This window comes from Salmo trutta, chromosome 23, assembly GCF_901001165.1.
Source record: "Salmo trutta chromosome 23, fSalTru1.1, whole genome shotgun sequence".
In the NCBI taxonomy this organism is placed as follows: domain Eukaryota; kingdom Metazoa; phylum Chordata; class Actinopteri; order Salmoniformes; family Salmonidae; genus Salmo; species Salmo trutta.
This window is the reverse complement of record NC_042979.1, coordinates 5,399,811-5,420,303: the sequence shown is the minus strand read 5'-3', so window position 1 is coordinate 5,420,303 and position 20,493 is coordinate 5,399,811. Positions and strand designations below refer to the sequence as shown.

Genomic DNA, 20,493 nt, shown 5'->3' with positions numbered 1-20,493 from the left:
TAGGAGTACATCCCAGACTTGTATAACCACTTCCTGAACGTGGGTCTGGAGGCTCATATGTACGCCTCTCAGTGGTTCCTCACGCTCTTCACAGCCAAGTTCCCCCTCTACATGGTGTTCCACATCATAGACCTGCTTCTCTGTGAGGTATCTATCTATCTCCCTCTAGCCCCATACACTCAACTCTCTCCCTAACCCTCTCTCCCCTCCCTCACCCCCCTCCCTAACCCCCATCCATAAACCTCAGCCCTAGCCCCCTCCTCCCTAACCCTCGTTCCCCTCTCCCTAACCCTCGTTCCCCTCTCCCTAACCCTCGTTCCCCTCTCCCTAACCCTCGTTCCCCTCTCCCTAACCCTCGTTCCCCTCTCCCTAACCCTCTCCCTAACCCTCACCCCTCTCTCCCTAACCCTCACTCTTCTTCATCACCCTCACTCCTTTCCCTAACCCTCTCCCTAACCCTAACCCCTCTCCCTAACCCTCTCCCCTCACCCATCTCCCTAATCCTCATCCCTCTCCCTAACACTCACCTCTCTCCCTAACCCCCCCTCCATAACCCTCAACCACCTCCCTAACACCCCCCCTAAAATGATTGTTGTCTATCCATGACAAGCCACCGGGGTCTGACAACTTGGATGGAACATTACTGAGGGTAATAGGGATGATATTACCACATCTTCAATTTAAGCCTACTAGAAAGTATGTGCCCTCAGACCTGGGGAAGGAAAAGTAAAGTCCCCTTTTACTGGCTCAAATAGCTGACCAATCAGCCTGTTACCAACCCTTAGTAAACTTTTGGAAAGAACTGTGTTTGACCAGATACAATGCTATTTTACAGTAAACAAATTGACGACAAACGTTCAGCAGGCTTATAGGGAAGAACATTCAACAAGCACAGCACTTACACAAATGACTGATGATTGGCTTAGAGAAATTGATGATGAAAAGATTGTGGGGGCTGTTTTGTTAGACTTCAGTGCGGCTTTTGACATTATCGATCATAGTCTGCTGCTGGAAAAACGAATGTGTTATGGCTTTACACTCCCTGCTATATTGTGGATAAAGAGTTACCTGTCTAACAGAACACATAGGGTGTTCTTTAATGGAAGAACGGATACAAATATACTATATGGAAAAGCAGGGACTGTGAAGCAACACAAAGGCACAGACACATGCATACACACACGATAACATGCGCACTATACACACACATACACATGGATTTAGTACTGTAGATATGTGGTAGTGGTGGAGTAGGGGCCTGAGGGTACACAGTGTGTTGTGAATGTATTGTTATGTTTTTAAATTGTATAAACTGCCTTCATTTTGCTGGATCCCAGGAAGAGTAGCTGCTGCCTTGGCTGGAACTAATGGGGATCCATAATAAATACAAATACAACCCCCCCCCCCAACCCTCTCCCTAACCTCTCTCCCTAACCCCTCACCTCTCTCCCTAACCCCTCACCTCTCTCCCTAACCCCTTACCTCTCTCCCTAACCCCTCTCCCTAACCCTCACCTTTCTCCTTAACCCCTCTCCCTTACCCCTCTTCCGAACCCCTAACCCCTCACCTCTCTCCCTAACCCCTCACCTCTCTCCCTAACCCCTCACCTCTCTCCCTAACCTCTTACCTCTCTCCCTAACCCCTTACCTCTCTCCCTAACCCCTTACCTCTCTCCCTAACCCCTCTCCCTAACCCTCACCTTTCTCCTTAACCCCTCTCCCTAACCTCTCTCCCTAACCCCTCTTCCGAACCCCTAACCCCTCACCTCTCTCCCTAACCCCTCACCTCTCTCCCTAACCCTAACCCCTCTTCCGAACCCCTAACCCCTCACCTCTCTCCCTAACCCCTTACCTCTCTCCCTAACCCTCACCTTTCTCCTTAACCCCTCTCCCTAACCCCTCTCTCACCCCTCTCCCTAACCATCACCTCCCTCCCTAACCATCACCCTTCTCCCTAACCCTCACCCTTCTCCCTAACCCTAACCCCTCTCCATAACCCTCACCCCTTCCATAACCCTCACCTCTCTCCCTAACCCTCATGCCTCTCCCTAACCCTCACCTCTCCCCCTCAACCCTCTCCCTAATCCCCACCCTGACCCCTAACCCTAACCCTCACCTCTCTCACTAACCCTCACCCTAACCCTAACCCTCACCCCTCCCTAACCCTCACCTCTCTCACTAACCCTCGCCCCTCTCCCTAACCCTCACGGCTCTCCCGTAACCTTACCCCTAACCCTGACCTCTAACCCTCACATCTCTCCCTAACCCTCGCCCCTCTCACTAACCCTGACCCCCTTACCCTACCCCCCTCCCTAACCCTCACATCTCTCCCTAACCCTCACCCCTCTCCCTAACCGTCACTCCTCTCTCTAAACCTCACCTCTCTCCCTCAACCCTCTCCCTAACCCCCACCCTGACCCCTAACCCTCACCCCTCTCCCTCACCTCTCTCCCTCAACCCTCTCCCTGACCCCTCTCCCTAACCTCTAACCCTCATCCCCCCTAACCCCTCACCTCTCTCCCTAACCCCTCACCTCTCTCCCTAACCCCTCACCTCTCTCCCTAACCCTAACCCCTCTTCCGAACCCCTAACCCCTCACCTCTCTCCCTAACCCCTTACCTCTCTCCCTAACCCTCACCTTTCTCCTTAACCCCTCTCCCTAACCCCTCTCTCACCCCTCTCCCTAACCATCACCTCCCTCCCTAACCATCACCCTTCTCCCTAACCCTCACCCTTCTCCCTAACCCTAACCCCTCTCCATAACCATCACCCCTCTCCATAACCCTCACCCCCTTCCATAACCCTCACCCCCTTCCATAACCCTCACCTCTCTCCCTAACCCTCATGCCTCTCCCTAACCCTCACCTCTCCCCCTCAACCCTCTCCCTAATCCCCACCCTGACCCCTAACCCTAACCCTCACCCCTCCCTAACCCTCACCTCTCTCACTAACCCTCAACCCTCAACCCTCTCCCTGACCCCTCTCCCTAACCTCTAACTCTCATCCCCCTCCCTAACCCTAACCCTCACCCCTCTCCCTCACCTCACCTCTCTCCCTCAACCCTCTCCCTGACCCCTCTCCCTAACCTCTAACCCTCATCCCCCCTAACCCTAACCCTCACCCCTCTCCCTAACCCCTCTTCCGAACCCCTAACCCCTCACCTCTCTCCCTAACCCCTCACCTCTCTCCCTAACCCTAACCCCTCTTCCGAACCCCTAACCCCTCACCTCTCTCCCTAACCCTCACCTTTCTCCTTAACCCCTCTCCCTAACCCCTCTCTCACCCCTCTCCCTAACCATCACCTCCCTCCCTAACCCTAACCCCTCTCCATAACCCTTCTCCCTAACCCTAACCCCTCTTCCGAACCCCTAACCCCTCACCTCTCTCCCTAACCCTCACCTTTCTCCTTAACCCCTCTCCCTAACCCCTCTCTCACCCCTCTCCCTAACCATCACCTCCCTCCATAACCCTCACCCCCTTCCATAACCCTCACCTCTCTCCCTAACCCTCATGCCTCTCCCTAACCCTCACCTCTCCCCCTCAACCCTCTCCCTAATCCCCACCCTGACCCCTAACCCTAACCCTCACCTCTCTCACTAACCCTCACCCCTCTCCCTAACCCTCATGCCTCTCCCTAACCCTCACCTCTCCCCTTCAACCCTCTCCCTAATCCCCACCCTGACCCCTAACCCTAACCCTCACCCCTCCCTAACCCTCACCTCTCTCACTAACCCTCGCCCCTCTCACGGCTCTCCCGTAACCTTACCCCTAACCCTGACCTCTAACCCTCACATCTCTCCCTAACCCTCGCCCCTCTCACTAACCCTGACCCCTTACCCTACCCCCCTCTCTAACCCTCACATCTCTCCCTAACCCTCACCCCTCTCCCTAACCGTCACTCCTCTCTCTAAACCTCACCTCTCTCCCTCAACCCTCTCCCTAACCCCCACCCTGACCCCTAACCCTCACCTCTCTCCCTAACCCCTCACCTCTCTCCCTAACCCCTAACCCCTCTTCCGAACCCCTAACCCCTCACCTCTCTCCCTAACCCCTTACCTCTCTCCCTAACCCTCACCTTTCTCCTTAACCCCTCTCCCTAACCCCTCTCTCACCCCTCTCCCTAACCATCACCTCCCTCCCTAACCATCACCCCTCTCCATAACCCTCACCCCCTTCCATAACCCTCACCCCCTTCCATAACCCTCACCTCTCTCCCTAACCCTCATGCCTCTCCCTAACCCTCACCTCTCCCCCTCAACCCTCTCCCTAATCCCCACCCTGACCCCTAACCCTAACCCTCACCCCTCCCTAACCCTCACCTCTCTCACTAACCCTCAACCCTCAACCCTCTCCCTGACCCCTCTCCCTAACCTCTAACTCTCATCCCCCTCCCTAACCCTAACCCTCACCCCTCTCCCTCACCTCACCTCTCTCCCTCAACCCTCTCCCTGACCCCTCTCCCTAACCTCTAACCCTCATCCCCCCTAACCCTAACCCTCACCCCTCTCCCTAACCCCTCTTCCGAACCCCTAACCCCCTCACCTCTCTCCCTAACCCCTCACCTCTCTCCCTAACCCTAACCCCTCTTCCGAACCCCTAACCCCTCACCTCTCTCCCTAACCCTCACCTTTCTCCTTAACCCCTCTCCCTAACCCCTCTCTCACCCCTCTCCCTAACCATCACCTCCCTCCCTAACCCTCACCCTTCTCCCTAACCCTTCTCCCTAACCCTAACCCCTCTCCATAACCCTCACCCCCTTCCATAACCCTCACCTCTCTCCCTAACCCTCATGCCTCTCCCTAACCCTCACCTCTCCCCCTCAACCCTCTCCCTAATCCCCACCCTGACCCCTAACCCTAACCCTCACCTCTCTCACTAACCCTCACCCCTCTCCCTAACCCTCATGCCTCTCCCTAACCCTCACCTCTCCCCTTCAACCCTCTCCCTAATCCCCACCCTGACCCCTAACCCTAACCCTCACCCCTCCCTAACCCTCACCTCTCTCACTAACCCTCGCCCCTCTCACGGCTCTCCCGTAACCTTACCCCTAACCCTGACCTCTAACCCTCACATCTCTCCCTAACCCTCGCCCCTCTCACTAACCCTGACCCCTTACCCTACCCCCCTCTCTAACCCTCACATCTCTCCCTAACCCTCACCCCTCTCCCTAACCGTCACTCCTCTCTCTAAACCTCACCTCTCTCCCTCAACCCTCTCCCTAACCCCCACCCTGACCCCTAACCCTCACCCCTCTCCCTCACCTCTCTCCCTCAACCCTCTCCCTGACCCCTCTCCCTAACCTCTAACTCTCATCCCCCTCCCTAACCCTCACCCCTCTCCCTCACCTCTCTCCCTCAACCCTCTCCCTGACCCCTCTCCCTAACCTCTAACCCTCATCCCCCTCCCTAACCCTAACCCTCTCCCTCACCTCTCTCCCTCAACCCTCTCCCTGACCCCTCTCCCTAACCTCTAACCCTCATCCCCCTCCCTAACCCTAACCCTCACCCCTCTCCCTCACCTCTCTCCCTCAACCCTCTCCCTGACCCCTCTCCCTAACCTCTAACCCTCATCCCCCTCCCTAACCCTAACCCCTCTCCCTCACCTCTCTCCCTCAACCCTCTCCCTGACCCCTCTCCCTAACCTCTAACCCTCATCCCCCTCCCTAACCCTAACCCTCACCCCTCTTCCTAACCCTACATGTTCCACATAGACCTGGCCCTCTTCCTCCATTTACCCTTCTAATTCTGTCTTTCTACCCCCACTTCCTTTCTCTCTTTCTGGACTCAATCCCCCTTTCTCTGTCTACCCCTAACCCTCTCCCACCATCTTTCTACTCTCACCTTCCTCTACTTTCTGTCTCTCTACCAACCCTCTCCCTCTGTTTCTTTCTAGTCTCCCACGTGCCTTTCCCTAACCCTGCTTACCTCTACTCTGTTCAGTAACTCAGTCTTTATTTTCTCTTCTGTCTCGCTCAGGGCATCAGTGTGATCTTCAATGTGGCTCTGGCTCTCCTGAAGGTGAGTTGCAGCCTCTGTGGAAACATACACACACGCACACAAACCGCCAGTCACGAGGCCGTGTTACCACAGCGGCGCACCGCAAGCTTAGACATGGAGCCAAGGCTTCGATTTCATTCTAATCACACACACACACACACACCGTTCTTCTCACACCGTTCCTACTGAGCTCTTGGCAGCAGTAATGTTATAGAGGGTTTTCCTGTGAGGGGGTTCTTGTCTGGGCCCAAGGCTGGAAAAGTCTCTCTCTGTCTCACCGTGTCCCTCCTCTCGTCTTCCAGACTTCGAGAGAAGACCTGCTGGCGACTGACTTTGAGGGGGCGCTCAAGTTCTTCCGAGTCCCGGTTCCCAAACGCTACCGCTCAGAGGAGAACGCTAAGAAACTTATGGAACTGGCCTGCAGCATGAAGGTACTGCATTATTCACTGCCTAAAATCCTGCGTATCCAAACTAGCTGTCCATGGACACTAATTCCGCCGTGTTGAACTTACCCTGGCTAACTCCACCATGTTGTTTTCTCCTTAGTTTGAATTTACTATGGTTAATTCAGTCACTTAATTGTCCCCCATGATGAAATCCAAATTTGTGAGTCACACCAGAGAGGAAGAGAGGGAGAGTGAAAACTCGAGAGGGATAACTCTGCCCAAAATCTGTCTTCTCCAGCAGGTGGCGTTTTTTGTCTGACACATGACATGGAGTACAGCGAGTGGATTAGCTAAAGAGATGAGAAGGGGGTAGCTGCATCCCAATATGGTGACTTAAATATGGGCGAGTAGATGTGTGAGGAGTGGGTATGTCGAAAGCTCTCTGCTATCCACTTCACTTTCGAACGCTTTGAAAACACTGAAGCCAAACGCGGAAACGGCATACAACTTCCTCTATGCTCACGCATTATCATCATTCATATGCGCGCCACTAGAAATCCCTGCATTAGCATGTTTCTGTTAACTTATACATCATGACAAAATACACCATATTACTATCCTGCTAATGTGCCTTGACCTTTTAGGCTAAACTGCCGAGAGACAAAAGCATAACTGATCCAAATGGTTTCCAAATCAGATGCAGTTATTTCTAAATGAATATGCACAGGCTTTTTGAGCGGTTATACTCTGCAGTTTTCAGCCTAGACAAGAGTTTTGTACTCACTTGAAAACAGTAATTAAATTCTTCATTACATTGTGTTGTTGAAGCCTAGGTAGGATACATTTGTTGTCCCTAAAAAACGTAATCAATAGGGTCACTTTTCGAGCTGCGTACCCGGGGACTAGGAGGAAGCCCACTCAGCGCAGCCTCAGGAGAGTACAGTGTAAGCTACTTATGATTTCGTTATCTGATCAACTGTTTCATTTTATGCTGCGTAAATTGACTGGATATATTCACTGCAGTATTAAGCCTAACATTGAGCTTATGAATTATGGGCTAATATGCATAACCTTCTAATTTAGGCTATATCTCGAGCCTGTCTGTCTTCATTGGTCTGTTTTGCAATTATGTACCTGACCTCTGCACTGTTGGCCTCTCAAAACCGTTGTTTCAGTATGAAACAAAACAGGACATGTGAGCGGTTATTCAAATTAGCCTACATCAAATCAAATGTATTTATATAGCCCTTCTTACATCAGCTGATATCTCAAAGTGCTGTACAGAAACCCAGCATAAAACCCCAAACAGCAAGCAATGCAGGTGTAGAAGCACATTACTGCAGTTTACAACCTATGGACAATAATTGTGTATTCACTTGATAACAATAATACATTCCTCATTGCACTGTGTTGTTGTAACCCAGGTATAATAATGGTATTGTCTAAAAATGCAGGCCTAGGCCTAATCAATAGCGGAGCTTTGCGTGCCCGGGGACCACAGAGTGCCAGCCTGGAGGAACGCACCACACATCTGCCATTTCATAATCTCTTTAACTGATTTTCTTGCACTTTGACAAGTAAATATTTAGCCTATAGCCCCAATATTTAGCAAATGAATGGCCCAATATCTAGCGAATATTTAGGTTCTTACTTCAGCTACACATCACTAGCCTCTCTTCCAGCTGTTCCCGTGCGCAACAGGCTATAGGCTATGCAAGGCTCTCCGCAGTTGGCCATTCCTCTTCTTGTGAAATACCAGGAAAAGCTATAGGCTACAAAAGCTATAGGACATTTATTTTGATCATGTTTTATTCTAGGCCTACTAGCCTATTTGGTGAAAGAAGCAGACTTGCTCTTGCTAATCGCTGAATGTTAAACAGGCCTACAGCATAGCAAATTAATGCCGGTGAAAGTTAAGGAGAGAAAGTGCATTGGTGTGATCGCTTTTGGCCGATTATGATAACATTGTTACTGATGCATTGCAAATAGTTGCACAGGACATACAGAGATGAGCACAGTGAAAAAGTCATTTAAAACCATTAGAAAAATGGAAATCACTTGCAAACCACTTGAGCAATGAGGCAATGACATGCTGTAAGATATGCACAGGCTAAACGGCGGTTGTTGTTGAATTGCTACATTTAAATACAAGTTACTATATTCTTTTTCATTAGGCCTACATGTACATTGAAGTATTGTTTGCAGTTGTCACTATGACAATGAACACACCCTGAAAGCACTGAATGGTCTGAACCAGTGCGTTAGAGACCTCATGAATGGTCTCGTGTTACCACCTTATTAATTTATAGGATGCGTTGATCAGTTGATTGACAGGTGTAGGACTGTAGAACGTCCAGTTTGCCACTGGCGCTCAGCAATAGGGAAGAAAAGCGGAATTCGAATCCATCACTTCCGTTGCTTGGCTGTTCGAAAATGAGGTGGATAGGTTAGAAGGTTTTGGAGCTGTGCTTTTTTCCTTCCGTTTCTTACCACGCGACTACTGTACATTTGAGCTACCATGATGTGTGTACTGTTACATAATACGTTGTATGCGTTTGATTACTTTGACTGTCATCCTGATATTGACTACTAGGTAGCTATACTTCCCACGCCGTTGTGGACAGTAGTTCTTCAGCAAGCGGGAGCGCAAGCCACTGTCTCCCGGTGTTGTTGCCATTCGTACTCTCCCCATTGAGTAGGCGGTTTGTATCAAGGTGACATCTATATGGTTAGAAATATTACTTTTATTGTGTAGGCTGGCTGCTATACTACTTGAAATAAAATCATGGGAGGAAGGGAAAAAATGAGCTACCGCCGGCTACATCTCAGTTGCCAGCAGGCATGTCGATAACAACAGCGGTGCACTGGTTGCCGGTGTGCCGAAAATCACCCCCCTGACAGAAGCCCCCCCTTCGTATTTTTCATTGCTGCGACTTGTTTGCTAGTTTAGATTTCTGCTCTTCACTCCGTTGTCAGTCTCGCCTACATTTCACTGATTTTAGTAGCAGAAAGCATTTTTGTCTGCAGTTTTCAGTTTGGCTATTTGTTTCAAGTGTATGTGACGGTTCTAACTTGTATGGCATCCTGGGGGGGGGGCCTTCATCGCCCGCACCAGGGGGCGGCTGCGCATGTCGCCCGTACCTAAATCCGCTACTGATCTTGTATTAGTCTATAAATAAATCTCTTTGCCAAAATTCGTCATCTCTCCCATGTCTTATTCGATTAGCATTTTTGAAAGTGTAAGGATAATAATTCAGCTATAGTTGTTCTGAAATGTTTATTGCTTGCCAACATTTGACTCCCTCCTCTATAAATATAACACACATACATGAATGATTAATTTCGGTTGTCTATCCTGACGTGAAATTTGTTCTATAGAAAGTATTTGACTCTGATGTGGGCCACAGAAAGTATTTAACTCTAGTCACAAAATTAGCCAGGGGGGAGATTTTCGGCACAACACAGGCTTATCGACTCGTGTGCAGCCCAATCAGCCACGCAAACCGGTCTTGAGTGGCACCAAATCTGTCCAATTAGCTGATTCGCTTTCCATACACCTACTCCTTTCGACCTAATTCTCCCGGTCGCCATATTGGGCTGCAGCTAGCTGAAAGAGACTCGACATTCAGGGATGCCTGCTGGCCAGGCAACATCTGCCGAGCTCACCGGGCCAGTTAATCAAGCTTTCATTTGGCCCCTTGACCCAGTACATTTTCAAAAAAATATATACTTGTATTTATTTAATCCTTCGCAATCATCCCGACGTCTGACGCTTCACACATGTTATCAACCAGCTGTTTCCAAGCGGAGGAAAGAACGTTCTCGAGTGAGCCTCGCCTCAGTAGGCTACGTCCTGGATACTCGCACCAGACACGTCTCAGCCGAGGCGAGAAGCCCATCAATTCTCGCTTGTCAAGACTTAACATTATTTAGCCTTCACAAGTCACTTGAATGTTGTAATAATGCTTTTCAGTAGCCTAGGCCTATAGTCTATAATTGTTTAAAAAATTGGACTAATTCCCGAAGCTGTTCATGAGCTAGGCCTATGTCGTTTATCAGCTGAATGTCAACTGTCGGGTGGCAAGAACTCACAACTCCTCACACAGCTGATTGCTGCACGGTGCAACATTCCTAAATTAAATATCGGGAAAATACTAACGTTTTGGTGGCAGTTATTGAAAAGAGCTGGATCCCAGCAATTTTGCGTAATTGGCAACGTTTTACATTCTTTTGAGTGTTTGTCATGAAAAAAAAAAAAGTGTCCACAGGAAGCGCGTCGGCATTAGAATGCATAAACGGTAGGCAATAGTCACTGTAAAATGCACACAATTACACTGTTTATAAACACTATACAAAATCACAGGATTTTATTAGTGCAAGTGGTAGTTTGATGTTTGCTGTTGCCTTGTTTTGTCTTCAGTTTGTGTGTTGATAAGGGAGGCAGACTACTGTAGTAGAATCACCTAAACCGTAACAGAGTTCAGACGCAATTTAGTCTCCTTCACAAGCTAAAGAAAAGCTGTATGAAGTTAACAGGATGCAAACGCGGCTCTCCTTTCTACTGGCAAGTTATTGATTACCTCTATTAAATTGGGGCTATATTGTAATTGAGCATTTGTTATACTCCAATAAAGATCATTTTAAGCTGATGGATGGAAGGACCAGGAAGCCTACAGTTCTGCGTGACTGTGTAAGGGATCAGCAACGATGGAAAATAATGCACGCCGTGGAAGGTGTGCGCCGCTATGCATAGCGTAGTAGCACTAAGTTGATTATCCCCAACACAGTGCTGAATCACAGTCACACAGTAGGCTTCCTGGACGTTTCATCCATCAGCTTAACATTATTCTGATTATCCCGGCGATAATTTCACAAATTTGCCGCTAGAAATGTATTAATTTGCGGTAGAAATGTGATAACATCCACTGAAGTAGCTAGCAGGTTTACTAGCTAGATAGCTACAGTAGTTGCCTTGGTAACCAGACAAACAGACTTTCCAGCTTAGCTAACCAAACCATCAGTCCTCCTATTAGCTTGTTATAATGAAAATGAAATTATAAACTGGGTGGTTCGAGCCCTGAATGATGATTGGCTGAAAGCCGTGGTATACAGTACCAGACAAAAGTTTTGACACACCTGCTCATTCAAGGGGTTTTTCTTAATTTTTTATTATTTTCTACATAGTAGAATAATAGTGAAGACATCAAAATTATGAAATAATACATCAAGTAGTAACCAAAAAAGTGTTAAACAAATCTAAATATATTTTAGATTCATCAAAGTAGCTACCCTTGGCCTTGATGACAGCTTTGCACACTCTTGCCATTCTGTCAACCAGCTTCATGAGGTAGTCACCTGAAATGCATTTCAATTCACCCGTGTGCCTTGTTAAAAGTTAATTTGTGTAATTTCTTACCTTAATCCGTTTGAGCCAATCAGTTGTGTTGTGACAGAAGATAGCCCTATTTGGTAAAACACCAAGTCCATATTATGGCAAGAACAGCTCAAATAAGCGAAGACAAACGACAGTCCGTCATTACTTTAAGACATGAAGGTCAGTCAGTCCGGAAAATTTCAAGAACTTTAAAAAGTTTCTTCAAGTGCAGTCGCAAAAACCATCAAGCGCTATGATGAAACTGGCTCTCATGAAGACCGCCACACGGAAGGAAGACCCAGAGTTACTTCTGCTGCAGAGGATAAGTTCATTAGAGTTAACTGCACCTCAGATTGCAGCCCAAATAAATGCTTCACAGAGTTCAAGTAACAGACACATCTCAACATCAACTGTTCAGAGACTGCGTGAATCAGGCCTTCATGGTCGATTTACTGCAAAGAAACCACTACTAAAGGACACCAATAAGATGAAGAGACTTGTTTTGGCCAAGAAACATGAGCAATGGACATTAGACCGGTGGAAATCTGTCCTTTGGTCTGATGAGTCCAGATGTGAGATTTTTGGTTCCAACCGCCATGTCTTTGTGAGATGCAGAGTAGGTGAACGGATGATCTCCGAATGTGTGGTTCCCACCGTGAAGCATGGGGGAGGAAGTGTGATATGGTGTGGGGGTGCTTTGTGGGTGACACTGTGATTTATTTAGAATTCAAGGCACACTTAACCAGCATGGCTACTTCAGCATTCTGCAGCGATACGCCATCCCATCTGGTTTGCGCTTAGTGGGACTATCATTTGTTTTTCAACAGGACAATGACCCAACACACCTCCAGGCTGTGTAAGGGCAATTTAACCAAGAAGGAGAGTGATGGAGTGCTGCATCAGTTGACCTGGCCTCCACAATCACCAGTCTTCAACCCAATTGAGATGGTTTGGGATGAGTTGGACCGCAGAGTGAAGGAAAAGCAGCCAACAAGTGCTCAGCGTATTTGGGAACTCCTTCAAGAATGTTGGAAAAGCATTCCAGGTGAAGCTGGTTGAGAGAATGCCAAGAGTGTGCAAAGCTGTCATCAAGGCAAAGGGCTGAAGAAGAAGAATCTCAACCAAAAAATATTTAACTTTTTTTTCTTACTAAATGATTCCATGTGTGTTATTTCATAATGTTGATGTCTTCACTACTATTCTACAATGTAGAGAATATTAAAAATAAAGAAAAACCCTTGAATGAGTAGGTGTGTCCAAACTTTTGACTGGTACTGTGTATATATATATTGTCTGAAAGCCATTGTATAGGAGATTCTATACCACGGGTATGACAAAACATTTTATTTTTACTGCTCTAATTATGTTGGTAACCAGTTTATTTAAGTGATAATGCCAGAGAAGCCGGTGTTTGGAGGAAATATTGGCAAGGGTGTGCCTGAGACGAAGTTGAGGGTTCGGCAAACTGCCAATATATCTTCCAAACACCGGTTTCAAGGGCATTATCACTATTATACACCGGCTTACCAACATATTCAAATAATGATTTACATATTTTTATTAACTTTATTTTGATACATTTATTCATACTATTTCATCCTTCCACAAGATATAGCCCCGACTCAAATCTATGGTTGCAACCCAAGCCGGCTGGTCGTTCGTTCTATCGGTTTGGTTGCCAGAGACCCAGTCGTTCAGTCTTTTTGTTCTGTATCAATGGACGTGACCCAGTCATTCGTTCTAAATGTTCCATTGCCATACTGGCTGGCAACTTTCTTATCCTTTGCTTGCTAGCTGGCCATGTACGGCTAACTTAAGTCAATCAATCAAATGTATTTATAAAGCCCTTTTTACATCAGTCGATGTCACAAAGTGCTATACAGAAACCCAGCCTAAAACCCCAAACAGAAAGCAATACAGATGTAGAAGCACGGTGGCTAGGAAAAACTCGCTAGAAAGGCATGAACCTAGGAAGAAACCTAGAGAGGAACCAGGCTCTGAGGGGTGGCTAGTCCTCTTCTGGCTGTGCTGGGTGGAGATTATAACAGTACATGGTCAAGATGTTCAAACGTTCATAGATGATCAGCAGGGTCAAATAATAATAAGCACAGTTGTTGTAGAGGGTGCAACAGGTCAGCACCTCAAGAGTAAATGTCTGTTGGCTTTTCATAGCCGATCATTCAGAGTTAGAGACAGCAGGTGCGGTAGAGAGAGAGAGAGAGAGTTGAAAACAGCAAGTCCGGGACAAGGTAGCACGTCCAGTGAACAGGTCAGGGTTCCATAGCCGCAGGCAGAACCATTGAATCTGGAGCAGCAGCACGACCAGGTGGACTGGGGACAGTGAGGAGTCATCAGGCCAGGTAGTCCTGATGCATGGTCCTAGGGCTCAGGTCCTCCAAGCGAAAGAGAGAATTAGAGGGAGCATACTTAAATTCACCAGGACACCGGATAAGACATGAGAAATACTCCAGATATAACAGACGATACCCCCGAACAGAGTCTACCAGGCAGGATATAACCCCACCCACTTTGCCAAAGCACAGCCCCCACAAGACGAGAGGGATATCTTCAACCTTACTCTGAGGCAAGGCCGAGTATAGCCTACAAAGATCTCCCCCACGGCACGAATTCAAGTGGGGCGCCAACCCGGACAGGAAGATCACGTCAGTGACTCAATCCACTCAAGTGACACACCCGTCCTAGGGACGGCACGGAAGAGCACCAGTAAGCCAGTGACTCAGCCCCCGTAATAGGGTTAGAGGGAGAGAATCCCAGTGGAGAGAGGGGAGCCAGTCAGGCAGACAGCAAGGGCGATTTGTTGCTCCAGTGCCTTTCTACACTCAAGCATAGGACCTACTGAAGAGATGAGTCTTCAGTAAAGACTTAAAGGTCGAGACCGAGTCTGCGTCTCTCACATGGATAGGCAGACCATTCCATAAAAATTGAGCTCTATAGGAGAAAGCCCTGCCGTCAGGTGTTTGCTTAGAGATTCCAGGGACAATAAGGAGGCCTGCGTCTTGTGACCATAGCATATATGTAGATATGTACGGCAGGACCAAATTGGAAAGATGGGTAGGAGCAAGCCCATGTAATGCTTTGTAGGTTAGTAGTAAAACCTTGAAATCAGCCCTAGCCTTAACAGGAAGCCAGCAGCAGAGGCTAGCACTGGAGTAATATGATCACATTTGTTGGTTCTAGTCAAGATTCTAGCAGCCGTGTTAAGCACTAACTGAAGTTTTAGTGCTTTATCTGGGTAGCCGGAAAGTAGAGCATTGCAGTAGTCTAATCTAGAAGTGACAAAAGCATGGATACATTTTTCTGCATAATTTTTGCAATGTTACGAAGATGGTGTAAAAAGCTGTCCTTGAAACAGTCTTGATATGTTTGTCAAAAGAGAGATCAAGGTCCAGAGTAACGCCGAGGTCCTTCAGTTTTATTTGAGACGACTGTACAACGATCAATATTAATGGTCAGATCCAACAGAAGATCTCTTTGTTTCTTGGGACCTAGAACTAGTATCTCTGTTTTGTCTGAGTTTAAAAGTAAAAATTTGCCGCCATCCACTTCCTTATGTCTGAAACACAGGCTTCCAGGGAGGGCCATTATGGGGCTTCAAGATGTTTCATCGAAATGTACAGCTGTGTATCGTCTGCATAGCAGTGAAAGTTAACATTATGTTTCCGAATGACATCACCATGAGGTAAAATATATATATATAGTGAAAACAATAGTGGTTCTAAAACGGAACCTTGAGGAACACTGACATTTACAATTGATTTGTCAGAGGACAAACCATTCACAGAGACAAAATGATATCTTTCCGACAGATAAGATCTAAACCAGGCCAGAACTTGTCCGTGTTGACCAATTTGGGTTTCCAATCTCTCCAAAAGAAAGTGGTGATCGACGGTATCAAAAGCAGCACTAAGGTCTAGGAGCACGAGGACAGATGCAGAGCCTTGGTCTGACCTCATTAAAACGTTTTACCACCTTCACGAGTGCAGTCTCAGTGCTATGATGGGGTCTAAAACCAGACTGAAGCGTTTCATATACATTGTTTGTCTTCAGGAAGGCAGTGAGTTGCTGCGCAACAGCTTTTTTTTTTTTTAATTCAAAGGAATGGGAGATTCCGAATTGGCCTATAGTTTTTTATATTTTCTTGGTCAAGGTTTGGCTTTTTCAAGAGAGGCTTTATTACTGCCACTTTTAGTGAGTTTGGTACACATCCGGTGGATAGGGAGCCATTTATTATGTTCAACATGGGAGGGCCAAGCACAGGAAGGAACACTTTCAGTAGTTTAGTTGGAATAGGGTCCAGTATGCAGCTTGAAGGTTTAGAGGTCCGGAGACATGTTGGACAAATCCCACTGAGTTGATGATGGCTCCAAAAGCCTTTTGGAGTGGGTCTGTGGACTTTTCCATGTGAATATTAAAGTCACCAAAAATGTGAATATTATCTGCCATGACTACAAGGTCAAATCAAATGTATTTGTCACATACACATGGTTAGCAGGTGTTAATGCAAGTGTACTGAAATGCTTGTGCTTCTAGTTCCGACCATGCAGTAATATCTAACAAGTAATATAACCTAACAATTTCACAACAACTACCTTATACACACACAAGTGTAAAGGAATGAATAAGAATATGTACATAAAAATATATGAGTGATGGCCGAACGGCATAGGCAAGATGCAGTAGATGGTATAGCATACAGTATATACATAAGAGATGAGTAATGTAGGGTAAGTAAACATTATATAATATAAAGTGGCTAGTGATAAATTGATTACATCAATTTTACCATTATTAAAGTGGGTGGAGTTGAGTCTGGAGAGCCTTCCGGTTATGGGGGGAGCAGCTGCCGTACCAGGCGGTGATACAGCCCGACAGGATGCTCTCGATTATGCATCTGTAAAAGTTTGTGAGTGTTTTTGGTGACAAGCCAAATTTCTTCAGCCTCCTGAGGTTGAAGAGGCTAGACGTCGACTGATTATGATTTTTCAACGCCGATACCGATTATTGGGGGACCCCCCCCCCAAAAAAGCCGATACCGATTAATCGGCCAATTTAAAAATAAAAAGAATAATTTAAAAAAGTATTTATTTGTAATAATGACAATTACAACAATACTGAATGAACACTTATTTTAACTTAATATAATACATCAATAAAATTAATTTAGCCTCAAATAAATAATGAAACATGTTCAATTTGGTTTAAATAATGCAAAACAAAGTGTTGGAGAAGAAAGTAAAAGTGCAATATGTGCCATGTAAGAAAGCTAACGTTTAAGTGCCTTGCTCAGAACATGGGAACATATGAAAGCTGGTGGTTCCTTTTAACATGAGTCTTCAAAATTCCCAGGTAAGAAGTTTTAGGTTGTAGTTATTATAGGAATTATAGGACTATTTCTCTCTATACGATTTGTATTTCATATACCTTTGGCTATTGAATGTTCTTATCGACACTTTAGTATTGCCAGTGTAACAGTATAGCTTCCGTCCCTCTCCTTGCTCCTACCTGGGCTCAAACCAGGAACACATCGACAACAGCCACCCTCGAAGCAGCGTTACCCATGCAGAGCAAGGGGAACAACTATTCCAAGTCTCAGAGCGAGTGACGTTTGAAACGCTATTAGCGCGCACCCGGCTAACTAGCTATCCATTTCACATCGGTTACACCAGCCTAATCTTGGGAGTTGACAGGCTTGAAGTCATAAACAGCGCAATGCATTGCGAAGGGCAGCTGGCAAACGCACGAAAGTGCTGTTTGAATGAATGCTTACGAGCCTGCTTCTGCCTACCATCGCTCAGTCAGACTGCTCTATCAAATCATAGACTTAATTATAACATAATAACACACAGAAATACGAGCCTTAGGTCATTAATATGGTCGAATCCGGAAACTATCATTTCGAAAACAAAACGTTTTTCCTTTCAGTGAAATACGGAACCGTTCCGTATTTTATCTAACGGGTGGCATCCCTAAGTCTAAATATTCCTGTTACATTGTACAACCTTCAATGTTATGTCATAATTACGTAAAATTCTGGCAAATTAGTTCGCAACGAGCCAGGCGGCCCAAACTGTTGCATATACCCTGACTCTGCGTGCAATGAATGCAAAATGACACAATTTCACCTGGTTAATATTGCCTGCTAACCTGGATTTCTTTTAGCTAAATATGCAGGTTTAAAAAAATATATACTTATGTGTATTGATTTTAAGAAAGGCCTTGAGGTTTATGGTTAGGTACAGTCGTGCAACGATTGTGCTTTTTTCGCAAATGCGCTTTTGTTAAATCATCCCCTGTTTGGCGAAGTCGGCTGTCTTTGTTAGGAAGAAATAGTCTTCACAGTTCGCAACGAGCCAGGCGGTCCAAACTGCTGCATATACCCTGACTCTGTTTGCAAGAGAAGTGATACATTTTCCCTAGTTAAAAGAAATTCATGTTAGCAGGCAATATTAACTAAATATGTAGGTTTAAAACTATATACTTGTGTATTGATTTTAAGAAAGGCATTGATGTTTATGGTTGGTGCAACGTGTACCTAAGCGATTATATGCAACGCAGGACAGGCTAGATAAACTAGTAATATCATCAACCATGTGTAGTTAACTAGTGATTATGATTGATTGAGTGTTTTTTATAAGACAAGTTTAATGCTAGCTAGCAACTTACCTTGGCTTCTTACTGCATTCGCGTAACAGGCAGGCTCCTCATGGAGTGCAATGTAAAGCAGGTGGTTAGAGCGTTGGACTAGTTAACCGTAAGGTTGCAAGATTGAATCCCCGAGCTGACAAGGTAAAAATCTGTCGTTCTGCCCCTGAACAAGGCAATTAACCCACCGTTCCTAGGCCATCATTGAAAATAAGAATGTGTTCTTAACTGACTTGCCTAGTTAAATAAAGGTTAAAAAAAAGAAAGAAAAGAAATCGGCCAAATCGGTGGCCAAAAATATCGATTTCGATTGTTATGAAAACTTGAAATCGGCCCTAATTAATCGGCCATTCCGATTAATCGGTCGACCTCTAGAAGAGGCGCTGCTGCGCCTTCTTCACCACACTGTCTGTGTGGGTGGACCATTTCAGTTTGTCCGTGATGTGTACGCCGAGGAACTTAATACTCTCCATCCTCTCCACTACTGTCCCGTCAATGTAGATAGGGGGCTGCTCCCTCTGCTGTTTCCTGAAGTCCACGATCATCTCCTTTGTTTTGTTGACATTGAGTGTGAGGTTATTTTCCTGACACCGCGCTCCGAGGGCCCTCACCTCCTCCCTGTAGGCCGTCTCGTAGTTGTTGATAGTCAAGCCTACCACTGTAGTGTCGTCTGCAAACTTGATGATTGAGTTGGAGGTGTGCATGGCCACGCAGTCATGGTTGAACAGGGAGTACAGTAGAGGGCTGAGAACACACCCTTGTGGGGACCCAGTGTTGAGGATCAGCGGGGTGGAGATGTTGTTACCTACCCTCACCACCTTGGGGCGGCCCGTCAGGAAGTCCAGGACACAGTTGCACAGGGCGGGGTCGAGACCCAGTGTCTCGAGCTTAATGACAAGTTTGGAGGGTACTATGGTGTTAAATGCTGAGCTGTAATCGATGAACAGCATTCTTACATAGGTATTCCTCTTGTCCAGATGGGTTAGGGCAGTGTGATGGCGATTGCGTCGTCTGTAGACCTATTGTGGCGGTAAGCAAATTGTAGTGGGTCTAGGGTTTCAGGTAGGGTGGAGGTGATATGGTCCTTGACTAGTCTCTCAAATTACTTCATGATGACGGAAGTGAGTGCTACAGGGCGGTAGTCATTTAGCTCAGTTACCTTAGCTTTCTTGGGAACAGGAACAATGGTGGCCCTCTTGAAGCATGTGGGGACAGCAGACTGGGATAAGGATTGATTGAATATGTCTGTAAACACACCAGCCAGCTGGTCTGCGCATTTCTCTGAGGACGCGGCCGGGCCTGCAGCCTTGCGAGGGTTAACACGTTTAAATGTTTTACTCATGTTGGCTACAGTGAAGGAGAGCCCGCAGGTTTTGGTAGCGGGCCGTGAAAGTGGCACTGTATTGTCCTCAAAGCGAGCAAAAAAGTTGTTCAGTCTGTCTGGGAGCAAGGCATCGTGATCCGCGACGGGGCTGGTTTTTCTTTTGTTGTCTGTGATTGACTGTAGACCCTGCCACATACCTCTCGTGTCTGAGCCGTTGAATTGTGACTCCACTTTGTCTCTATACTGATGCTTAGCTTGTTTGATTGCCTTGCGGAGGGAAGAGCTACACTGTTTGTATTCGGTCATGTTTCCAGTCACCTTGCCCTGATTAAAAGCAGTGGTTCGCGCGTTCAGTTTTGCGTGAATGCTGCCATCAATCCACAGTTTCTGGTTGGGGAATGTTTTAATAGACGCTGTGGGTACAACATCACCGATGCACTTGTTAATGAACTCGCACACCGAATCAGCATATTCGTCAATGTTGTTGTTCGACGCAATGCGGAACATATCCCAGTCCACGTGATCGAAGCAATCTTGAAGCGTGGAATCCGATTGGTCGGACCAGCGTTGAACAGACCTGAGGGCGGGAGCTTCCTGTTTTAGTTTCTGTCTATAGGCTGGGAGCAACAAAATGGAGTCGTGGTCATCTTTTCCGAAGGGAGGGCGGGAGAGGGCCTTATATGCGTCACGCAAGTTAGAATAACAATGATCCAGGGTTTTGCTACCCCTGGTCCGATAGGAATTCAGGGAA

General features: G+C 46.8%; 1 protein-coding gene across 6 annotated transcripts in view; it reads left to right on the top strand.

Moving 5' to 3' along the window:
• The window catches only part of rabgap1 (RAB GTPase activating protein 1), a 156,820-nt gene that overhangs the window by 112,753 nt on the left and 23,574 nt on the right, over positions 1-20,493 (top strand). For all 6 annotated transcript variants that reach the window (XM_029708594.1, XM_029708590.1, XM_029708591.1 and 3 more), the window contains 3 exons: positions 4-147; positions 5,975-6,016; positions 6,298-6,426. In XM_029708594.1, coding sequence (XP_029564454.1) covers positions 4-147; positions 5,975-6,016; positions 6,298-6,426 — 315 coding nt within the window. The remainder of the gene's footprint in view (positions 1-3; positions 148-5,974; positions 6,017-6,297; positions 6,427-20,493) is intronic.